Source organism: Gymnoscopelus microlampas (assembly GCF_963454915.1).
Source record: "Gymnoscopelus microlampas genome assembly, chromosome: 23".
Lineage (NCBI taxonomy): Eukaryota > Metazoa > Chordata > Actinopteri > Myctophiformes > Myctophidae > Gymnoscopelus > Gymnoscopelus microlampas.
Window position 1 is genome coordinate 7,873,581 of NC_139960.1, and position 22,424 is coordinate 7,896,004.

General features: G+C 42.5%; 1 protein-coding gene across 3 annotated transcripts in view; it reads right to left on the minus strand.

Moving 5' to 3' along the window:
- The window catches only part of LOC311039669 (copine-8), a gene marked incomplete at its 5' end in the record, with an annotated part of 124,824 nt that overhangs the window by 17,233 nt on the left and 85,167 nt on the right, over nucleotides 1-22,424 (minus strand). For 2 of the 3 annotated variants that reach the window (XM_084049619.1, XM_084049618.1), the window contains 4 exons: nucleotides 13,606-13,667; nucleotides 14,102-14,155; nucleotides 15,782-15,857; nucleotides 16,162-16,203. In XM_084049619.1, coding sequence (XP_083905745.1) covers nucleotides 13,606-13,667; nucleotides 14,102-14,155; nucleotides 15,782-15,857; nucleotides 16,162-16,203 — 234 coding nt within the window. The remainder of the gene's footprint in view (nucleotides 1-13,605; nucleotides 13,668-14,101; nucleotides 14,156-15,781; nucleotides 15,858-16,161; nucleotides 16,204-22,424) is intronic. The other variant, XM_084049620.1, reaches the window with a different exon arrangement.

The window sequence follows — 22,424 nt, forward strand, 5'->3', positions numbered from 1 at the left end:
GTTATTGGGGTTTTCTAGGGGAGGCGAGATCTTAGTTGGGCAGGCGACCTGCCTGTCCTGCCTCTACAGTGGGTACGCCACTGCTTCACACTTGATTCAATTATCCTGATCTGCTTTAGTCAATTATGGTTCCATTATTTTTTTTAATGAATCATAAATTAGGGTATGTTTTGGGGTTCTACCGAGTGAAGACCCGCCCTCGCTGCGGTTGCAGCCAATATCAGTCGTTTCCGGTTGCTTTTCGGGACAGGAAGTTCAAAGATGACGGATTTGAATTCGCCGAAAAAGTGGCTTCAAAACGGGTCTGCAAAGACCAACGGGGGGCTCCCTTCATCCATATTTTTTTAGAGTCTATGTTTAACAGACATCTCTCATAGCCCAAAATGAGGGCCGATTAATCGACTACGGCAACAATAACTCCTGCCACAGCAGGCATGATGGCACAACGCAACTAATTCAACACGTAAAGCCCCACTCTACTAATGCCACAGCTGGCATGCTGCCATAGAATGTGACCAAGGTGAAGGTGTTGGGGTGAATACATCAGTTTAACACGTATTTTCCTCATTAAGGGAACAAATCATTTTGGAGGTGACTATTTCTCTCTCTCCCTCTCACACACACACACACACACACACACACACACACACACACACACACACACACACACACACACACACACACACACACACACACACACACACACACACACACACACACACACACACACACACACACACACACACACACACACACACACACACACACACACACACACACACAGGTTTGTGTTACTATACTTGTGAGGACATAAACATTTTTGGACGTCGATTTCATGAATGGCATGTTCGCAATTCTTTCCCATTTCGAAACATAGTAGCGAACACTTTTTAACTCCAATCTGTGCTTCTGGGGGACACTGGAACAACATATTTTATTGAGATGGGGGTCCGTGGCCAAATACATATAATTTTGGGGGTCATTGACATAGACAAGTTGGAGCACCACTGATATAGCAACATACTGTTAGGATTTAGAAAACATTTTTAAACATGTATTTGGTCTCCATCTTAAAATATTTTGTTCCAAGGACCCCCAGAAGCAAAGACTTGAGTTACAAATGTTTGCTTTAAAAAAATATATATATTCAAAGATTTGCACAAAATGATCTAAATCTTGAAATCTAAAATGACACAGATGCGTTCCCCCGATTGAATGGGTTAAGCCATTGGTTCTCAAAGTGGGGTCCGGGGACCCCCAGGGGTACTTGAGGGGATACCAGGGGGTCCCCAGCTAAATGATTTATAGGAACCAAATGGGCCCTTATGGGTCTGTAACTCTGAGAGTGTACAAACCAACTGGTCCATTTGGGTCCATTTGGTTCCATTTGTACACTCTCAGAGTTAAATTAACATTGATTTTAAATTATGAATTGGGGTCCCAGAGATAGAAATGCCATTAAATGTGGGTCCGTAGCCTAATGCATGTCAAACTGGGGGTCCTTAAATTACAATGATTGAGAATCACTGCTAGAGCCGTACAAATCTTCTCTTATGGGGGTTCCTGGCTTATCTTTACAAATGGTGGTCCGCGGGCTAATAAGTGTCAATTTGGGGGTCCTTGACATGAAAAAGATTGAGAACCACCGGGTTAAGCAGTATATCGGCAGCTTTTCCTATACTGGTATTGGCATCGGAATAACTCTAGGTGGAGCACACACACATGTGTGGTGGGGCACACACACACGTGGTGAAAAGGGCTCAGGAAAAAAAAATACAAAAATGTTATAAATTCACCCACTTCCTTACACCTGGAAGCCTGACTGTGACAGGTATGGAGGACACAGGCAGAGGGAAGGACGGAGGGATAAAAGATGAAGAGGAGGAGACGAGAAACAGACATTCTCCCGCTTGCTTTCTCAAAGACGGGGCCGGTGTGTTCGGCGGGCAAAGGCACATGAGGAGAGGAAAGGGAAGGGGAGTGGTGCAAAGAGAAAAAAAGCATGCACGCATCTGTATGTGTGCATGCACGCACACAGTCATACGCATGTTTGTTGGGGGCACGCACGCACACACACACACACACGCACACAAACCTCTGTAATTATATAATCACTCTGGGATATTCAACTTTAATGGCAATAAAACGCATTGTGACGAAGAAATTGGGACACAGGGATGAGAGACAGACGGATGTCGGCAGAATATGCAAGGTAAAATGAGTGTGTGTGTGTGTGTGTGTGTGTGTGTGTGTGTGTGTGTGTGTGTGTGTGTGTGTGTGTGTGTGTGTGACTGTGTACACAAGTGTGTGCACGTGTGAGACACAATCTGTGTACCTGAGAAAGCAAGGACTTTTTCTTTCACGCCATCTCACACACGCGCGCGCACACACACACACACACACACACACACACACACACACACACACACACACACACACACACACACACACACACACACACACACACACACACACACACACACACACACACACACACACACACACACACACACACACACACACACACACACACACACACACTTCTGAGGTGCCTGACTTAAGTGTCATTTTTGACACCTCACATACAGTAATTACACATGTTGAGATGAAATATGTTATGACAAGTGCTAGATCAAATCTCTTCATAAAAAGAGGTTTATATTAAAGCTGGTCACATTTTCTCAACACTGGAATAATTCTAATGCGTGCGCGCACACACACACCCACACACACACACACACACACACACACACACACACACACACACACACACACACACACACACACACACAGAGCATACAACAGCAGTGAGAAATGCGTGGGGAGGAATTCATTGCCATAACAACTAAATTGGGTAGGAAAAGTGTGGGAAAAACTTGGCTACTCTTTGGGGGAAAAAATGAAAAAAAGGTATAGCTGAAACATGCCGACAACAGCCACTTCTTTTTCTTTTTTTATCCCACGATTTTGTAACCCTTATTTTTCACCCGGTGACAATTTTCTAAGTGATCCTGGGCACTACACTCCCCTCACCAGCCCAGGGAGGCCAGGGCCGAGCTCATGCCTCCTTCAATGCATGAGAGCCAACTGACCTTCTTGTCACCTGACAGGGGGGAGTTTCCCTGGTTGGACGTAGCGCGTGGAAGGAACACGTTATTCCAACCAGTTCCCTTCCCCTCCATCAGGCGCCCTGGCTGTCATGGGGGAGGCAGTATAGCGACCAGGATTACTACATGTTTTTGTGAGGGTATCAACTACCCTGAGAGACACGGGGAGAACATGCAAACTCCACACAGAGTGGGCCCTTTCGCCAACCCCACCTAGGGTATGGGCGCTGATGACGCGGAGGAGAAGACACGCCCCCAGCACCCACAGCGTCCCCGAATCGAACCCAGGACCTTCTAGCTGTGAGGCGACAGCGCTACCGACTGCGCCACCGTGCCCCCAACAGCCACTTCTGACAGTCGTTGCTGTCGGGCAGAAACATCTCCATCTTCTAACTTTTTGTGTTTTTTATTTTTTATTTCAGTGGTTCTCAACCAGTGGTCCGGGGACCACCAGTGGTCCGGGGACCACCAGTGGTCCTTGAGGGGGTTCCAGGTGGTCCCCAGCTAAATGATGGAGAGTTGGTAACCAAATGAACCCTTACAGATCTTTAACCCATTTAGACTTGAGGCCGATTCTAAAAACGCCTTCAAAATCCTGAAGTTTTCTGAAATGAATATTCAAAGATTACAACAAAACTGTTTTGCTATATACTGTACTGTATATAGTAACAACAACCCCAAAAGGGGTTCTCTGCTTGAAAGGTATAGGGTTCCAGGTCTAAATGTGTTAACTCTTGAGAGCGTAAAATGAAATCATTTTACGCTCTCGAGAGTTACATTAATGTTAAACATCTGCATTACTTAATTTACAAGAAGTCTACACAATTAGAGAATGTATAGAAGCATTGTTATGTTGATCAACTTTTGCCTGTAATCTCTCCTATGGAACCAACATCAATAGAGCATGGAATTGTGGACAAAATCTTAACCAATGATGACAAAATATTCTTAAGTCTGGGAGTCTAAATCTCTGGGAGGGAGGGAGAGGGAGAGAGAGAGACAGAGAGACTTTTGCCTGAAGTCAAACAAGGACGAGTGCAAAGCTGCCGTTTCAACATAATTATTTTTGCTGTCGGGGCTGAAACCTCTTACCTCCATATTCTAACTTTTTGTGTTTTTTCGTGAATTAACGCCCTTCATACTACAGCGTCACACAAAGGTGTCAAAAGTAGCAGATCCACAAGCTATTCGAGCAAGTAGATACGCAACTTTTGCCATTTTTGAATTTGAATCCTGAAAAGTAACAGTTTTGGACATGTGAGGTTGAAAAAAGGCTCACCTAAAGAGTAAAACAAATAAATACATATCTAATAATGAATTAGTGACACCATGATTTGATGGTGATACAGAAAGAGCGAGAGACAGAAAGACAGAGAAAGAGAGACAGAGAGACAGAGACAGAGAGACAGAGAGAAAGAGAGACAGAGAGACAAAGAGACAGAGAAAGAGATATGAGAGAGAGACAGAGGGAGGGGTGTCGCCTGAAGTCAAACAAGGACGAGTGCATCGCAGCCGTTTCCACTGTGCATAACATGCTATAATTCCCAGGGAAGTGGGGAACCTCCATATGGCTGTGATTGGCTGAGACGTACATGCGGAGGGAGCACTTGATTTGGTTCACATGATAATCTATTTTATCCAACAGGGCACTGACAACACAGACCAGCTGCTTGGCGTGGGCTGTGGGCACGGACACACGTCTGGGGGGTGGGCAGCCAAATTAAATAAAGAGACAGACGGACAGACAGACAGACAGACAGGCAAAGGAGAATAGCTGTTGAAAGGAGGTACAGTTATAATTTACAAGACCTTGATTAGGCAAATCACTGACTGCGCTGCAGGGTAGGTGCTTTAAAACTAAGTACAAGTACTCCACCAGGCTGGGTTGCGGTGTTAGACATCCGAAGCGTGGTGTTCAATATTAGTTCAACTTGACCATGAGACCAGGCAGGCTTGTTGATGGACTGAGATGAACAGAGAGGCTTGAAGGGCCCACACACACGTGCACTACAGAGTAGTCAGAACGCATGCCAATCAGTGTTGCCAGGTCTGCTTATTTGAAGTGACTTTGGGGTTGTTTTTTCTGTAAAGTCACTTGTAAATATTGGTAGTGGCGGGTTGCGGTTTCTTGGGGCTTGTTTATAAAGTGTAGTTGCTTATCTGGGCTTGTTTCCTAATGTCGTTCAAACCAATGGTTCTCAAATATCTTCATGTGAAGGAGCCCACAGATTAATTTGTAATTGTCCCCTTAATATTTGTGTTGTTAAAATGTTTCCAAAATATTCCACATTTCATAATTGTTTTGTAAAATAGCAGATCTACAAGTTCACAACGTAAGCTTGTAGATCAGCTATTTTCAAATAGCCGTTTCATATAGCTGGCCTATAGTCGCTTCTTTTGGACTTGTTTTAATAGACCTGGTTGCCTATTTCTCTGGCAGAATCTGGCAACACTAATGCCAATGTGTCAGATGTGTCTATTTAAACAACATTTCGTATGACGTCTTGCTGGTTTGTAGGCACTAGGCAGTGCTGGCAGGAATGCCGGTTTTCCAGTGTGTCGTGACCATGCACTGTTCAATGATGAACAGAGCATAGGCCTATAACAGCATCACTGTATACAAATAGCCTGCACAATGCATGACGGAAAATACAGAGAGTGGGCCCTATTTTCGCCGGTGCCTTACCCGTTATCCCTAAACTTCTTTGCCATTTTCTACTATTTATAAAAACATTTTCAAATAGTTGAAATAGCCAAACTACAAGCTCACAACGTGTCGATGTAGATCGGCTAGTTGAACTATTTGAAAATGTTTTTATAAATAGTAAAACATGGCAAAGAAGTTTAGGGATAATGGGTAAGGCACTCAAATGTTTTACTTAGGTAAAAGTATAAATACTGCAGTGTAGAAGTACTCTGTTACAAGTAAAAGTCCGGAATTCAAAATTGACTTGAGTAAAAGTGCAAAAGTATTGGTATCAAAATGTATTTAAAGTACCAAAAGTAAAATACTAAAATGTTTGAACATAGCAGATCTACAAGCTCACAACGCGTCGTAATGCGACGCGTTGCGAGCTTGTAGATCTGCTATTTTCAAATAGTCAAGGTATAAAATAGGGCTAAAGTGGTTAATGTCTGTTTTATAATGTAATAATTCATATCTGCAAAGTAACTAGCAAGTAACTAAAGTTTTCAAATGATTGTAGTGGAGTAAGAGTATAATATTTGCCTCTGAGATGTAATGAAGTAGAAGTAAAGGCATAGACAATCGGAAATACTCCGGTAAGGTAAAAGTGCCTCAAAATTGTACTGAAGTACAGTACTTGAATAAATGTACTTAGTTACTTTACACCACTGGTCCCAAGTGTCAGCGACAGTATCTCCGCCCAGAGCAAAGACATCTACAGTACGTAAGCAAACAAACGGTAATACACTGCACATTATCCTGGAGAGGAGAGAAGAGGAGAAGACATGGACTGACGTCAATAACCAGGACCCTGCATGCATCAGAGCGCTGTACTACTGTGCACTATAAATAACACATATTAGTATTATTATTATGAGTAATAAGACTGCCTTCGTAAAAGAAATGCTGCCGTGTCTTTAAATGACAAGGAGCTCTCTTAACCCATTGAGACCTGAAGCCGATTCTACATGTCTCCTAAATCTCAACAGTTTTCTATATCAGTGGTGCTCAATCTTTTTCATGTCAAGGACCCCCAAAATGATATGTATTTGGCCACGGACCCCCATCAAAATATCTTGTTCCAGGAACACCCAGAAACAAAGATTTGAGTTACAAATGTTCGCTTTAAAAATATATGTACGGTATTTCAAAGATTTGCACACATTTTCACGATTTTTCAAAAATAGCAGATCTACAAGCTCATAGCGCGGCAAAGTGTAAAATAATGCTTTTTAGCTCAAATCTAAAAATGACACAGTTCCAGGTCTTAATGGGTTAACCCATTCAATTCGGGAACGCATCTGTGTCATTTTTTTATTTTTTATTTGGGTATTTAAAAAATAGCAGATCTAGATCTGCTATAAAAAAAAGAATAATCTTGAAACATTTTTTGCAAATCTTTGAATATATATATTTTTTAAGCATTTGTAACTCGAATCTTTGCTTCTGGTGGGGGGGGGGTGGGGGGGGGGTGGGGGGGTCCCTGGAACAAAGAATTTTGAGGTGGGGGGGGTCACTGGAACAAAGCATTTTGAGGTGGGGGGTCCCTGGAATAAAGCATTTTGAGGTGGGGGGGTCCCTGGAACAAAGCATTTTCAGGTGGGGGGGTCCCGGGCCAAACACACATCTAAAATGTTTTTCTAAATCCTAACAGTATGTTGTTATATCAGTGGTGCTCCACCTTTTCCATGTCAAGGACCCCCAAAATGATTATGTATTAGGCCACAGACACCCCCCCCCCCATCTCAAAATATGTTGTTCCAGGGACCCCCAGAAGCACCGATCGGAGTTAAAAAATGTTCGCTTTAAAACATACATTATATATTCAAAGATTTGCACACATTTTAAAATGACACAGATGCGTTCCCGGTCTTAATGGGTTAACCTGTGAGCCCTCCGTGATTTATGGGAACATGAATTGGCTTGAAAGCGCCGTCAGAGGCCGCACGACACGACCTTCACTACTGATTCAGACACATGTTACTGGTTGGACACCGTCCAAGAGGAGAGGAGAGGAGAGGAGGAGAAGAGAGGGGAAGATAAGAGGGAAGGAGAGGAGGAGAGGTGGATAAATGATTGATGTGAAAGGAGGATGCTGGTGAAGGAGAGGACAGGATGTACTGAAAATTAGAGGAAAGGAGGAAAGGAACACACACACACAATTTTAGGAATGCAACGGTTTAATACAATTAACTTAAATAGCAAAAATAGCAGATCTTCAGTATAAGCTCACAGCGCTTCGCATCACATCGCAACACACTGTGAGCTTGTAACTTAACTTATTTAGCTGCATGGGGACTAAAATGACACGGATGCTTTCCCGGGTTTGAATGGGTTAAAAAGCCAGTGGCTGTTCACTCCCAGGTCTGTCACGGTCCTAATGAGCAATTAGCTGATTGGATGGAAACCGCAAGATGAGCCGTCAAATCAACAGAGGAGAGGACAGGAGAGCGGGCGGAGAAAACCCTTAAGGGTCCATTTTCACACTCTCTGTGTTACATTAACACTCTAGATTTTATTATTTACCGGCACAGACAAACACAAATCTTTCAGAGGTGTGAGGGACACGTGTGCACTGTGTGTTGCCTGCGTGTATGTGTGTGAATTATGTCCTTTTGCTCGTGTGTGTGTGTGTGTGTGTGTGTGTGTGTGTGTGTGTGTGTGTGTGTGTGTGTGCGCGCGCGCGCTCACTCACATACATGAGTGCATCTGCGTTAAAAGTGGAACCTCACAGTGCCCACTATGCAATTGTAGTAAGTGCAGCTGTCCATTACTGTACATTTAGGCTTCAGACAGAGCAGACTGCACATTGGCAAGAAAAGGGCATTGGTCGTTATAAAAGCAAGGCAACACATGCTGGAATATTACTCACATGAAAAAGTACTCACATGTTTTACTCAAGTAAAAGTATCAATACTGCAATGTAGAAATACTCTGTTACAAGTAACATAGTCTGGAATTCAAAATGAACTTGAGTAAAAGTACAAAAGTGTTGGTATCAAAATGTACTTAAAGTACCAAGTACCTAGCCTGATTATCAGCCTGAAGCTGCGTGGAGCTTCAGTCTGAAATTGGCTGCAATGTCCGCGATTACTAGGGGGAGGAGATTCAAATCTCCCTAAACCAATCACAAGAGATCTACGGATCCGTCTACATCTGACGACATCGCACAGCTTGTTTTAGCAGATATTCGCTGATTGGCTTGTCGTTAGACCCACCCCCATCTCCAACTCTGATTTGACAGGTTTTTCTTCGATGGTGAAAAGCCACAGGCTCACATTATGACACCAGACCAAGAGGAGCTCACTCAGAGAGTGGGCGGGGTCTATGGTCTGGAACAAGGCTACCAAGTACCAGTAGAAAGTACTCAGTATGCACAATGTCCCGTTTCACACGTTTTCAAATATGTATAATATGTATACAAATCTTTTGAAAATAGCAGATGTGTCGCACAATGTGTCGCATCGTGACACACCTTGAGCTTGAAGATCAACTATTTTCAAATGGCCAAAATGTATATAGGGCTGAAGTTGTTACTTGAGTAAATGTAGGGTCCCCCTGCCAAATCTTTGAATATAAAACATTTGTAACTCAAATCTTTGCTTCTGGGGATTCTACAAATGTCTAAATACTAACAGTTTTCCGAAAAACGCATGTTGCTAGCAGTGGTTCTTAAACCTTTTTAATGTCAAGGGCCCCCAAAATTATATGAATTTGGCTGCGGACTCCCATCTTAGGGACCCCCAGAAGCAAAGATTTGAATTACAAATGTTCGCTTAAAAAATAAATATATATATATATTAAAAGATTTGCAAAAAAATCACCATAAAAGAAAATAATCTGATCTACAAGCTCATAGCGCAGCACTCACGCTATGAGCTTGTAGATTTTTTTTTAATACCCAAAGACATCTAAAATGTTTTATGCCAGGGACCACCAGAAGAGAATATGTGACTGCTACTGGTCAAAAGTGCCTCATGTCGCCAGGTGACAATCAGTAGATAATGGAACATTTAGATCGATTTTTTTTTTTGTGTTTTTCGTTTTTTTTCATATTAACACAGTTCGAATGTTGAAGAAGGCTTGTAATGCAAAAGCTAGTCGTTTTAGAATCCTTAAATGGTTACATTAGTATAGCAAAGTAGGCTGCTTTTTTGCGAGTTTGTCTGTGTATTTGGGGGTGGAGAGACCCTTGGCCGAGATTTAGCATAGTGGTTTCGATTGGTCGCTAGCTAGGCATTGTACTCCGGTTTCACTGCCTGAGCCGATGGTCTGAGCGCGCAAGAGCCAGTGTTGCCAGGTATTGTTATTATAAGTTAGCCCCCAAGATTTTATTTGAAAATAGCAGATCTATAAGTATAAGCTCCAGTGGTGGAAAAAGTACTCCAAGTCTCTACTTAAGTAAAATGACCAATGCTGCAATATAAAAATACTCTGTTACAAGTAAAAGTCCAGAATTCAACATTTACTTGAGTAAAAGCACAAAAGTATTGGCATCAAAATGTACTTAAAGTACCAAAGTAAAAGTACTAAATATTTGAAAATAGCTGATCTACAAGCTCACAACGCGTCGAGCTTGTAGATCTGCTATTTTCAAATAGCTGATGTATACAATAAGGAGGGTTAAAATGCTCATGTGGCCCATAGTCGCTTATTTTGGGCTTTTTTTCCTAGACCTGGTTGCTTATTTCTCTCATAGAATCTGTCAACACTGGTGTTGTTGTTTAACTTTAGGACGGTGCATAGCGAAAGTTGCTCTGATCTGCTCATCAGAAAGGATTATTCTTATTCATTCATTTTCCTCCGTTTGTTTGATGACCCCCCCCCCCCCCATTTTGAGCTATACCAACCTTTTAGCTAAACAGGCCGCTCGACGCTCGTCGTTTGTATTCCACGTGTAGCGAGGCTAGATAGCATAGCCTCGTTAGCTCGTAGTGGCGAGTGTCTTGCCTGAACTACAGTCCGTACATCTACATAAACGTTCAGATTTCAAATATAAAGTGCTTAACCCATGGCCACGGATGTTACAATTATGTACGGGCCCACATAAGTACACGTATCTTCTGTATTGTTCAATAAAAAGCATTTTAATATGATCGGTGGCCATTTTATCCATTTGCTTTCAACTACGCGACCGCATCGGTTGGGAGGTGTATTGCACTCTGATACATTATAACTCTATGAGAAAATGGCCGCCGATCGGATCAAATTGCCTTTTATTGAACAATACGGAAGATACAGATACTTACACCCACCCGAAATCAAGTGTAACATCCGTGGCCATAATGTAAGCACTTTATATTTTAAATCCGAACGTTTATGTAGATGTACAGGCTGTAAATGAACAAAGTGCAAACGCCATGTTGCAGTTCAACAAAGACGTCACGTCACGACGACGTGAAGTTGTTTGCAGTGGTGGAAAGTAACTAAGTACATTTACTCACGTAGCCTACTGTACTTAAGCGGTGCGACGCATTGTGAGCTTGTAGATCTGCTATTTACAATTTAGTACTTTTACTTTTGGTACTTTCAGTACATTTTGATGCCAATAATTTTGTACTTTTACTCAAGTACATTTTGAATTCTGGACTTTTACTTTTAACAGAGTATTTTTATATTGCAGTATTATTGGTACTTTTACTTAAGTAGAGAATTTGAGTACTTTTTCCACCACTGCTTATTTGGGCTTGCTTTCAAGATTCTTTTTGAAAATAGCTGATTTAATAGGGCTCAAGTGGTGAAACTGGTCGTTTCTTTTGGGCTTGTTTTCATAGACTTCATAGCTTTCTCTCACAGAACAACACCAGCAACTGGATTTTATCAATACATTGACTTACATTGGCTATTTGAAAATTGCCAAAAAATCATCTACAAGCATGCATTGTGAGCTTGTAGATCTGCTATTTTTAAATAAATATGTTATTAAATCTATTATGATGATGATTACTTATGCCTATTTTTTAGAACACAGATCCTCTATGGGGGTCCCTGGCACTAAACAGAGTGGACTGCTGAAAGGTGTCAATGGGGGAGTGATTAGAGGAGTGGCTAGGCTGAATAAATTACCCATTGTTCACGCCCATTACCTGGAGCTGAGAGGTCCTCTGAAGTGACAATTCTTTAGGAGGGATTATCTCAGTTTGCACTATTACAGTTAACCAGATTCAAATGAACACATCTTCTTCAAATATGTTCCGATTTCAATGAATGATACATCATATGAAAGCCTATATTCTGTACTTTAATAATATGTAAAAAAATCAAAAATGAAAAATGCCAACATGCGGCATAAAGCACTGTACCCAGTCACATATGTGTTAAAAAAAAACACTTTCAAAATAGCAGGTGTACACATTTGACCTGATGGTCAAGATTCAATTCATATTTTAACTGGGGACCGCCCAAAATAATCATATTTGAACTGGGGACCACCCAAATGAATCATATTTGAACTGGGTACCACCCAAAATAATCATATTTGAACTGGGGACCACCCAAATTAATCATATTTGAACTGGGGACCACCCAAAATAATCATAATTGAACTGGGGACCACCCAAAATAATCATATTTGAACTGGGGACCACCCAAAATAATCATATTTGAACTGGGGACAACCCAAAATAATCATATTTGAAAAATAATCATATTTACAATATTGTGAAAATAGCCGATCTACAAGCTCTGCGAGGCGCTCTTCTTCTCTTTTTTGTATTAAAAAGGTCTTAAAAGACCTTACATTTTCACTTCACTGGCATCTGGGGACCCCCCCCCCCCCCCCCCTGCCCCAAAGTCACCCACTGTTTGAGAACCACTAGTGTAGTAGAGGGTGTATACGTCATACAGTAAATGGACTGCGTTTATATATAGCGCTTTTATCCAAAGCACTTTACAACGTACTGTATTGCACATTCAGCCACACATTCACACACTGATGACGGAGCCTGGAAACCATGCAAGGCAACAACCTGCACACCGTGATCCTTGCTCAAGGACAACTTGGACAACGCAGCCAATTCTTTTACATTGCACCACTGCTGCGTATACTCGTTTATTTTAAAATCGACGGTGTCAGGCAAAAATCTCATCTCCATATTCTAACTTTTTGTGTTTTTTCCGTAAATAGGCTCTATGCACAGCAGCCATATTGGAAAGAAATTGGGCCTCTTCTTACTTCCTTCACAGGTGTTACCAATGATACTAATGAAGGGCTCTGTTCCATTCTGGTCAGGGTGCTGATATCGTGCATGTTGGCTCACTAGAAACACAACATTTTGGTTCCCAAATGGCCCCTTATGGTGGGTGTGTAACTCTGAGAGTGTACAAATGGAACCAAATGGACCCTTACGGGTCCATTTGGTTCCATGAATTACTAGCTGGGTACAAAGCAATACCTGGGTTATTGTTATATGAATTACTAGACGGGTACAAAGCAATGCCCGGGTTATTGTTATATGAATTACTAGCTGGGTACAAAGTAATACCTGGGTTATTGTTATATGAATTACTAGCTGGATACAAAGCAATACCTGGGTTATTGTTATATGAATTACTAGCTGGGTACAAAGCAATACCTGGGTTATTGCATGAATTACATAGGCACGTACATTGGTACCAGTCATTTCTGGGTATATTTAAATTATTTCTTAATATCTGCCCTGTGCAATTTCTGTTTACGAAGCATAAAAGGAAAACATTCAGTGCTAAAAACACAATTAAATTGTTCATCGCAATTATGTGTATGTGTACAACTAATCGTCAAGTAGAATTTCCTAAACATCCTGAGCGTGGCAGCCCTGGATGTTGACCTACCCTCCTTTGATGTAGTCCAGGAACGTGACTTCCATGTCGACCAGGAAGGACAGCAGTGTTACCTGGAAGTAATAACACCTTTTATCAAACATCACACTTGTACTGTATGTGGGGAAGCAGCATTTAGTTTTTATGCACCACATATCTGGAACAAACTCCCGGAAAACTGCAGGTCTGCTGTCACTCTTATTTCTTTTAAAACACAACTAAAGACCTTTTCTGTTGGCCGCTGCCTTTGATTTAGTTACTTTACTTATTTTTCTTTCTCTTCTGCACTGTAACTATATCTGCAAATGTTTTATGTCATTATTTATGTCTAATGCCTTGCCTATGTATTTATTTATATGTCTATCACTGTGAACAAATAATAATACATGTACAGTATTGACCCCACTCAGGAAACTATAATTAAAATACGAAAATATCCCAAATACTCAAAACAAAAAAATACTAAAATACTAAACATATTTGTAATTATGCCACCTTCCAGTCATACCGTTCCGGAGTTGAGGTATTTTTTCTTCTTTCCTTTCTTCTTTGGATTTATCACCTATAGGGGTGAAAAACAGAGTGACTGGATTACTCTCATTTAGTCTGTTCGTTTTTCCATCCACTCATAAAGATGTGCATAAATATTAAAGCAGCACTAAGAAACATTCCTCTTCTACCCCGGATTTGAACTCTGTTTACATGTACATCATTGAAATGGTCTAGCCATGGTGTTCGTCAGGCAGCAGCACACTGAGGGTCGGGACATGTGAGAAAATAGACGATCTACAAGCTCACAACGCCCTGCAGCTTGTAGTTCGGCTATATTTGCAAATATTTAGCTGTGGAACCGAGTCAAACTAAATGTAATGCCTACAATATCGAGTGCTTGTCAGGGTGCTTGTCAGTTCATATATGATTATTTTTGGGGGGACTGAAAATGTTGGGAACCCTTGCACTAGAGCATTGGTTCTCAAACTTTTTCATGTCAAGGACCCCAAAATTGGCACTTATTAGCCTGCGGACCCCCATTTCAAAAGATATGCCAGGGACCCCCATAAGAGAAGAGTTTTTACGGCTCTATAGCAGTGATTCTCAACCATTTTAATTTCAAGGACCCCCAGTTTGACATGCATTAGGCTACGGACCCCCATTTAATGTCATTTCTATCACTTGGACCGCAATTTATATTGTAAAATCTATGTCAATTTAACTCTGAGAGTGTACAAATGGAACCGTTAGGGTCCATTTGGTTCCATTTGTACACTCTCAGAGTTACAGACCCATAAGGGTCCATTTGGTTCCTATCCATCATTTAGCTGGGGACCCCCTGGAACCCCCTCAAGTCCCCCTGGGGGTCCCCGGACCTCACTTTGAGAACCAATGCACTAGAGGTCTTTCAACGTCTGCCCTTCACGACCACCAATGATCGATGTGACCTTGAGCAAGGTGCTCAAACAACCCGATGAGTGGAGTTGTTTTGGGCACTAGCTTCCAGTGCTGTGTGTAAAATATGCAGTAGGATTAAATGAGTGCGTTCAACCTTCCCTGGATAAATAAAGACTACCGGTATACTGAATGCCATTCATCCAAGCCATCGCCCTTGGCTTCACTTGTTTGCAAAAACAGAGTGGGAAAACATGAACCTCAATTAATTTAGTGTTTCATCCTGGGACACTAGAAATACAACCCACAACCAAACATTGCACAGGCTTTTAAATGCCCATACCTTTGAAGTCAAAATTACATTGATTTTTGCGATTCTTCGGTATCGGAATGGACATTTTTTTCATTGGCAAATCTCTACTTTGGAGGCGTGCTAAGGAACATACACGTTTTCTCCACCGAACAGGTACATTTCAGGGCGTGGCTTTTTGAAGGTGAAGTGCAAATGACTGCGTCCATACTTTAAATGATATGCACTCAGGAAGGCCTGTTCACCATAAAATGCACATCACACACGCACACGCACACAGGCATGCACACGCACACAGAAACAGAAACTATTATAGACAGAGGAAAGCATAGTGTCAAGATAAGAGGACTATAATTGAGAGTTGATCGTAAATTACTACACTGTGTGAGTTTGTGTGTGCGTGTGCATGTGCGTGTGCGTGCGTGTGTGTAGTAAGCGTGTACGACACTTTGCATGCACGAATGTAAAAAACATACACACAAACACACGCACCTCATAGACATTGAACTGGCTCTGGCCTCTGGACAGCTCTCGGTAGCTGGTGCTGAACTCTCCTATGAAGTCATGACTACAGATACAGAAGAGTGTGTGTGTGTGAGTGTGTGTGTGTGTGTGTGTGTGTGTGTGTGTGTGTGTGTGTGTGTGTGTTGGGGGGGGGGGGGGGGGGGGGTAGAGAGAGAGAGAGAAAGATAGGGAAAATACATTTTAGTTCTAAATTTAGATGACAATCTCATATGACTTAACAGCTGCTATGATGTGACGGTTTCCATCTTCTGAGATTCTATTGATGTACTGATGACCTCATATTAATGTGGTAGTATAAGGTAATGTAATGATTGATTACTTATCAAAATAATTGGTGTTGATTTTACCTTCCGTCTCGGTCCCAGTCGTACACCTCGATCTTGATTGTTCTGTCGGGGGAGGGGGGGTCACAGAGCTTGGATTAGATTAGACATGACTAGGGGTGTAATGCTGTGTTCACACCGGAATAACGCCTTTATAAAAAAACGCCTATACCTCATTTGACTTGGCGTTATTTGATCAAACTGGGCGTGTCCAAGGAGCTGTCACTCAAGTCTCCTCAAGTGAGCTTTTTCGAGGCGAGACGAAAACGGGCTGTGCGAAGCAGAACGCATTATGAAGTCAAAAATGAAAAATAGCAGCTGCAGATGAGAAATAAGTCTATATTTAGTTACTACATAACCTATTTATGGAAAAAAAATCTACAGAATGTTTATAAACAAGCTGCTAAATAACTGAACGGGCCGTCTGGTCGCTACCCCCCCACGCTGCTCTCCATGAGGCCGTCATATGGCACTGTGTCACGGGGAGCACCGCTCGGTGTTTCCCCATGCTAGAACTGACCAAAGCGAACTTAATAAATCTTTAAAAAGCACAAACTACCTACTTCACAAGAATAATGTTGGTGTAATTAGGAGATTCGACAGGGAATCTATATTTTATATACACAAATTAACAAGTTAAAGAAAAAATCATGTTGCCGTATTTCCTGCTTTTTTAGCGGACGTTCACTTCACGTCTCGCCGGTCAGCTGCTGCTGTCTAGGGGGCAGACTGACTGCGGGACTCCCGCTCCCTCCAAGGCCAGAGCCTGTAGACAGACAGATCTGTTCAGATCTGCTTCGCTATTAGTTGAGCGACATATACACTGACTATTTAGGAAAAAGAGAGAGACACGTGTGTGTGTGTGTGTGTGTGTGTGTGTGTGTGTGTGTGTGTGTGTGTGTGTGTGTGTGTGGGGGGGGGGGGGGGGGGGGGAGGGGGGCTCGCGTGTGTGTGTGTGCGTGTGCATACATACACACACACACACACACACACACACACACACACATGCCGTGCTCCTCTCCTTTGCCCGAGGAGAGGGGTCTAGACCAGTGGTTCTCAAAGTGGGGTCCGGGGACCCCCAGGTGTCCTTGAGGGGGTACCAGGGGGTCCCCAGCAAAAATGTGGTAATACAGCATCACAATAATTTTAACCTTTTATACTTTGGCTATTCAAAAATAGCAGATATACAAGCTCATAGCGCGGCACCGAGTGCCGCGCTGTGAGCTTGTAGATCTGCTATTTTTGAAAAAACGTGAAAATGTGTGCACTTTTGAATATATATTAAAGAGAACATTTGTAACTCAAATCTTTGCTTCTGGGGGGGTCCCTGAAACAAAATATTTTAGATGGGGGTCCGCGGCCAAATACATATCATTTTGGGGGTCCTTAGCATGGAAAAGTTTGAGAACCACTGTCCTAGACCTAGAGTGAGTTTAACAATCTTCAATACTTTAACATGCACAGCTACTAACTAAAACATTCATATAAATTGCGAATGCTGCGGAAAAAGCACCAGAGAACCTGCTGCCTACACCAGCTTGAAAATAGCAGATCTACGAGTCGCCAGTGGGGCATCTCCTCACGACCGCATCGCGACCACCGGGCGGGCGACTGGAGCTGTGTTTAAACTTCTGTTCTCAATTACATTGTTTAGTTTGTTGTCTGTCTATTAGATGTACATCTGATAGATTAAAAACTTTAATATTTTGTTATTGTGGGCGTGTGTCGGCGTTCAATGGTTATAGGGGGACAGTGACAGAGCTAAAGTAACTAAGTACATATACTTAAGTTAAGTACTGTAGCCTACTTAACTACTTGAGGTATTTTTTTTACTTTACTGGAGTATTTCCAATTTTCAATACTTTTAGCTCTACTCCACTACATCCAGAGGCAAATATTGTACTTATACTCCACTACAATTATTTGACAACTGTAGTTACTAGTAGATACAAAATACAAAACCACTTCATCAACCCTATATACATTTCGGAAATTTGATATATATATATATATATATATATATATATATATATATATATATATATATATATATATAAAATACACGATCTATCTATCTATCATATGCATAGGCCTATTCTAATCTATGTGATCTATCCATCTATCTTTCAACTTTTGCAATGAGATGAAGCGATTCGATATCTGAACGCAACAAACCAATTAAAAACTACTATTTTTCGTAGGCAACATATATGGTATAAATAAAGGGGTTTTAAGACTCATGTCATAGCTAGGCCCTCATTGGAAACAAGACCGCAAGGACTTTCATGAACGATTGATCATTTTTTGTCTCTATAGCATTTTACATTTTTCTCTCTAGCATCTCCCCACGACCACATCGCGACCACCGGACTGGAGCCGTGTTTAAACTTCTGTTGTCTGTCTATACTCTATAGATGTAGGTCTAGTACAGGGGTGGGTCTTCAACGTTTTCATGCCAAGGACCCCCTAGCTGAGAGAGAGATTAAGCAGGGACCCCTTTATATTGTATAAAATTGTGTTTCAGATTTATTTATTTTTTTACTTAGGTAGTCTGATCTTTTTTCCCTCTACACCTATAGCCTCTTTGCCAAAAATAGCCGATCTACAAGCTCTCAACATTGAGAGCTTGTAGATCTGCTATTTTCGGCTAATGTTCCCCTCAGAAAAGGAATTCTAGGTTTCAAGTGGTTAATGTAAAACTAAATCCTATCACACAAAGATTTGGCGGACCCCCTATAGTAGCTCTGAAGACCCCTTAGGGGTCCCGGACCCCCTGTTGAAGACCCCTGGTCTAGTACATCTGCTAGATTAAAAACTTTAATATTTTGTTTTTGTGGGTGTGTATAGTCCACGATCGGCATTCAATGGTTAGGGGGACAGTGACAGAGCTAAAGTAACTAAGTACATATACTCAAGTACTGTACTTAAGTACTTGAGGTATTTTTTACTTTACTGGAGTATTTCCAATTTTCAATACTTTTATCATCAGCGGATCGGACGGGACGAGACGACCGCATAATGAGTACTTTTACTTTTGGTACTTTAAGTACATTGTGATGCCAATACTTTTGTACTTTTACAAGTAAATTTGGATTACCAGACTTTTACTTGGGGTGCTTCTATATTGCAGTATTGATACTTTTACTTAAGTAAAAAAAAAAGGTACTTTTCCCACAACTGACACAGACACACAGACACACACACACACACACACACACACACACACACACACACATTGCGTCGGCGGGGAGAGCTCCTCTTGCTCGCCGACAGCAGAGCAGAGCAGGTCAGAGTTATCTGTTGTGATTTGTCGGTGATATAATTATAATTATACTATCTGATATATAATCGAGAGATATATCGCTATACTGGAGCGATATTAATATATAATATAGGGACCGTGGCAGGTCGTCTCCCCAGGCCGAGCTGACTGGCACACACACACACACACACACACACACACACACAGTGTCTCCCCGGGAGATTTCCACTCGCTCGCCGAGTGCAGAGCAGAGCAGAGCAGAGCAGAGCAGGTCAAGTGATCTGTTGTGTTTTGTCGGTGTCTCGGTGATAAAGGTTATTATTAATTCATGATAGTATGTAGTAACTTTAATATTCGTTTTGTGTGGGTGTGTGTAGTCCAATTCGGCCTCCGGTTTTCATCTACCCCGCTCCGCCCGGTGAAACCGAGCGGAAAACCGGACTGTGGTCCACTGACCACAGCGGACCGTGTGGCCTGTCCGCCCCGAGCAGGGCGCTCCTTTCCCCGGGGTGAGCTGGTAGAGCGAGGGGCCTGCCTCACGGAACATAACCAGTTTTAACTGCTTTCACGACTTGTTGGTCACATATCCTTTTATTTCCGACCATATCTATGCAATGTTCTTGCCAACTCACCATTAATATGACATATACAGCCTTTATTTAAAAAAATAGGTTTTTCTTTCGGAAATCGCATCTCCGTGACTGCTGCGAGCAGCGAGCTGTCATTATTTTTTGGCTGAGCGAGGTAGTCCACGCCTACTCAGGTCCTGCTCTGCTCTGATTGGCTAGAATTGCGCTTAATAACGCCAACAGTTTCTAGGCTTCAAAAATAAAAGCTTCAAAGCTCGGGTCTGGGGAGAAATAAAGCACGCCTTTACGTTTAGGCGTTTATACGCTCATGTTTGAGCGTATAAACGCCAATTTGCATAGAGATAACATTGAAAATAGAAGCCAATTCATTGTTTAAGCTTCAAGCCGGTGTGAACACGGCATAAAGGGCCCGTTAGCGGCCCCTAGAGGCCACGTATAACTCCTTGTAGTTAATCCTACAGACTGACTCAAGATCATGAGAAATAGCGTGAGATTCTGACCTAGAGGGTGGCACTAGATAAAAGGCTTTGGGCGTCACTCAAATGGACCAACTGCCATCCGTAGAGCCCCACCATCGTTTTTTCCATCGTGTTCTCAATAGGGTTCATATATATTCTCCATAAAGCACAGGACGTGTAAATTGGTAATATAACTCAGTGGTTCTCAAACTGGGGGTCGGGTTCCCCAGGGGGTTCCCCAGGGGGTTCCCCAAATGATCTTGGAGGGGTCCCCCGATGATTAACATTAACATTGTTTTCTCACCCAACAGAACATTTTATTCATTAAAAAAAGTTACATAGTGAGGCTTTTTAAACCCTCAATACTTTGTAAACTTGACCTCTGGCTCGGTACTTAGTCTGCTCTTTTTTCCCTGTACACCAAACCCCTTCGCCGAAAATATCTGATCTACTGTAGATCTGCTATTTTCGGCTAATGTTCCCCCCAGAATAGGGATGTGAGGGTTCAAGTGGTTAATGTAAAAACAAATCTAAAATAAAGTCTCTATCATTCAAAGATTTGGTGCCCCCCCTGTAGTAACTCTGAGGACCCCCTGTTGAAGACCCCTGGACTATTGAATGAGCCTAGCGGCCATTGGGTGCCTCGTTGTGCATCCTCATAGCGCTGTTACAGCACTCAAAGAGGGAATCCTCCCTTGACTTGGGGAGATATTAGGCTTTTGGGATTTGATCTACCACACACACACACACACACGCGACACCGAGTGGACCAAAACGAGCGCTCCCTTGGGAATTACCAGGAGTGGGAATGGACAGGCAGCAACTGATGATGATGTCACTCTCTGGGGACATTGCTGTCCTGCTTGACCAGCACAGCACTTCTCAAGAGAAAGCGTTTAGCAAGAGACACTCTGTGTGTGTGTGTGTGTGTGTGTGTGTGTGTGTGTGTGTGTGTGTGTGTGTGTGTGTGTGTGTGTGTGTGTGTGTGTGTGTGTGTGTGTGTGTGTGTGTGTGTGTGTGTGTGTGTGTTCCCAGAGGGTGGGAGGATGACACAATCCATCAAAGCTGAGTTGATAAAATGTCAAAAGAGCAACGGGGGCGATCCGACAGTTCACTCATCTTATACTGAATCCTTCTGGGGCTGCTCTCTCTGTGTGTGCGTGTGCGCGCGTGTGTGTACTGTAGATGTTTTATGTGTGTGCTGCGGTATTAAAGTGTATCAATCTTATTAAGCTTTTGTTAAGCCTCATCTGTGCAATTCATGCTCTGTTCTGCTCAAGGCTTCACTGTGTGTGTGTGTGTGTGTGTGTGTGTGTGTGTGTGTGTGTGTGTGTGTGTGTGTGTGCCAGGCGATACAACATCACTTATCAGCAGTAAGACACAGCTCCCTATTGTCAGCCAGATAAACTTGGCTCTTTTCTTCTCTTATCTCCTCCCTCACACCCCTGGGTGCACAATGTCTCTCTCACAAACGCGCGTGCACACACACACACACACACACACACACACACACACACACACACACACACACACACACACACACACACACACACACACACACACACACACACACACACACACACACACACACACACACACACACACACACACACACACACACACCCCTAGTCAGCCAACAATAAGACTTTTCAAGCCAGGGGACCAGCCTCTGTCTGATCAATGAAGTCGTCTGCTGGCTCAGCCCTCCTGCCTCCCTCATTACTGATAACAGCAACACCTCTGGTGAACTGGAGAGCATGAACACCCCGCCAAGCGCAGGTCATCTAGCCTGGCTGGGATCAATAACATTTTTGGTTTTCTGATCCGGAACCCACAGCCGGAACCTCCAGCCATGATTCCCCTAGTTTAAAATGTGTTTAGTTAGGTATAATCGTTTCGTTTGGTATATAAGGCTGTCACGATTATTTTTACGTGACGATTAATCGTCACTCAAATAATTGTGATTAACGATTTAAT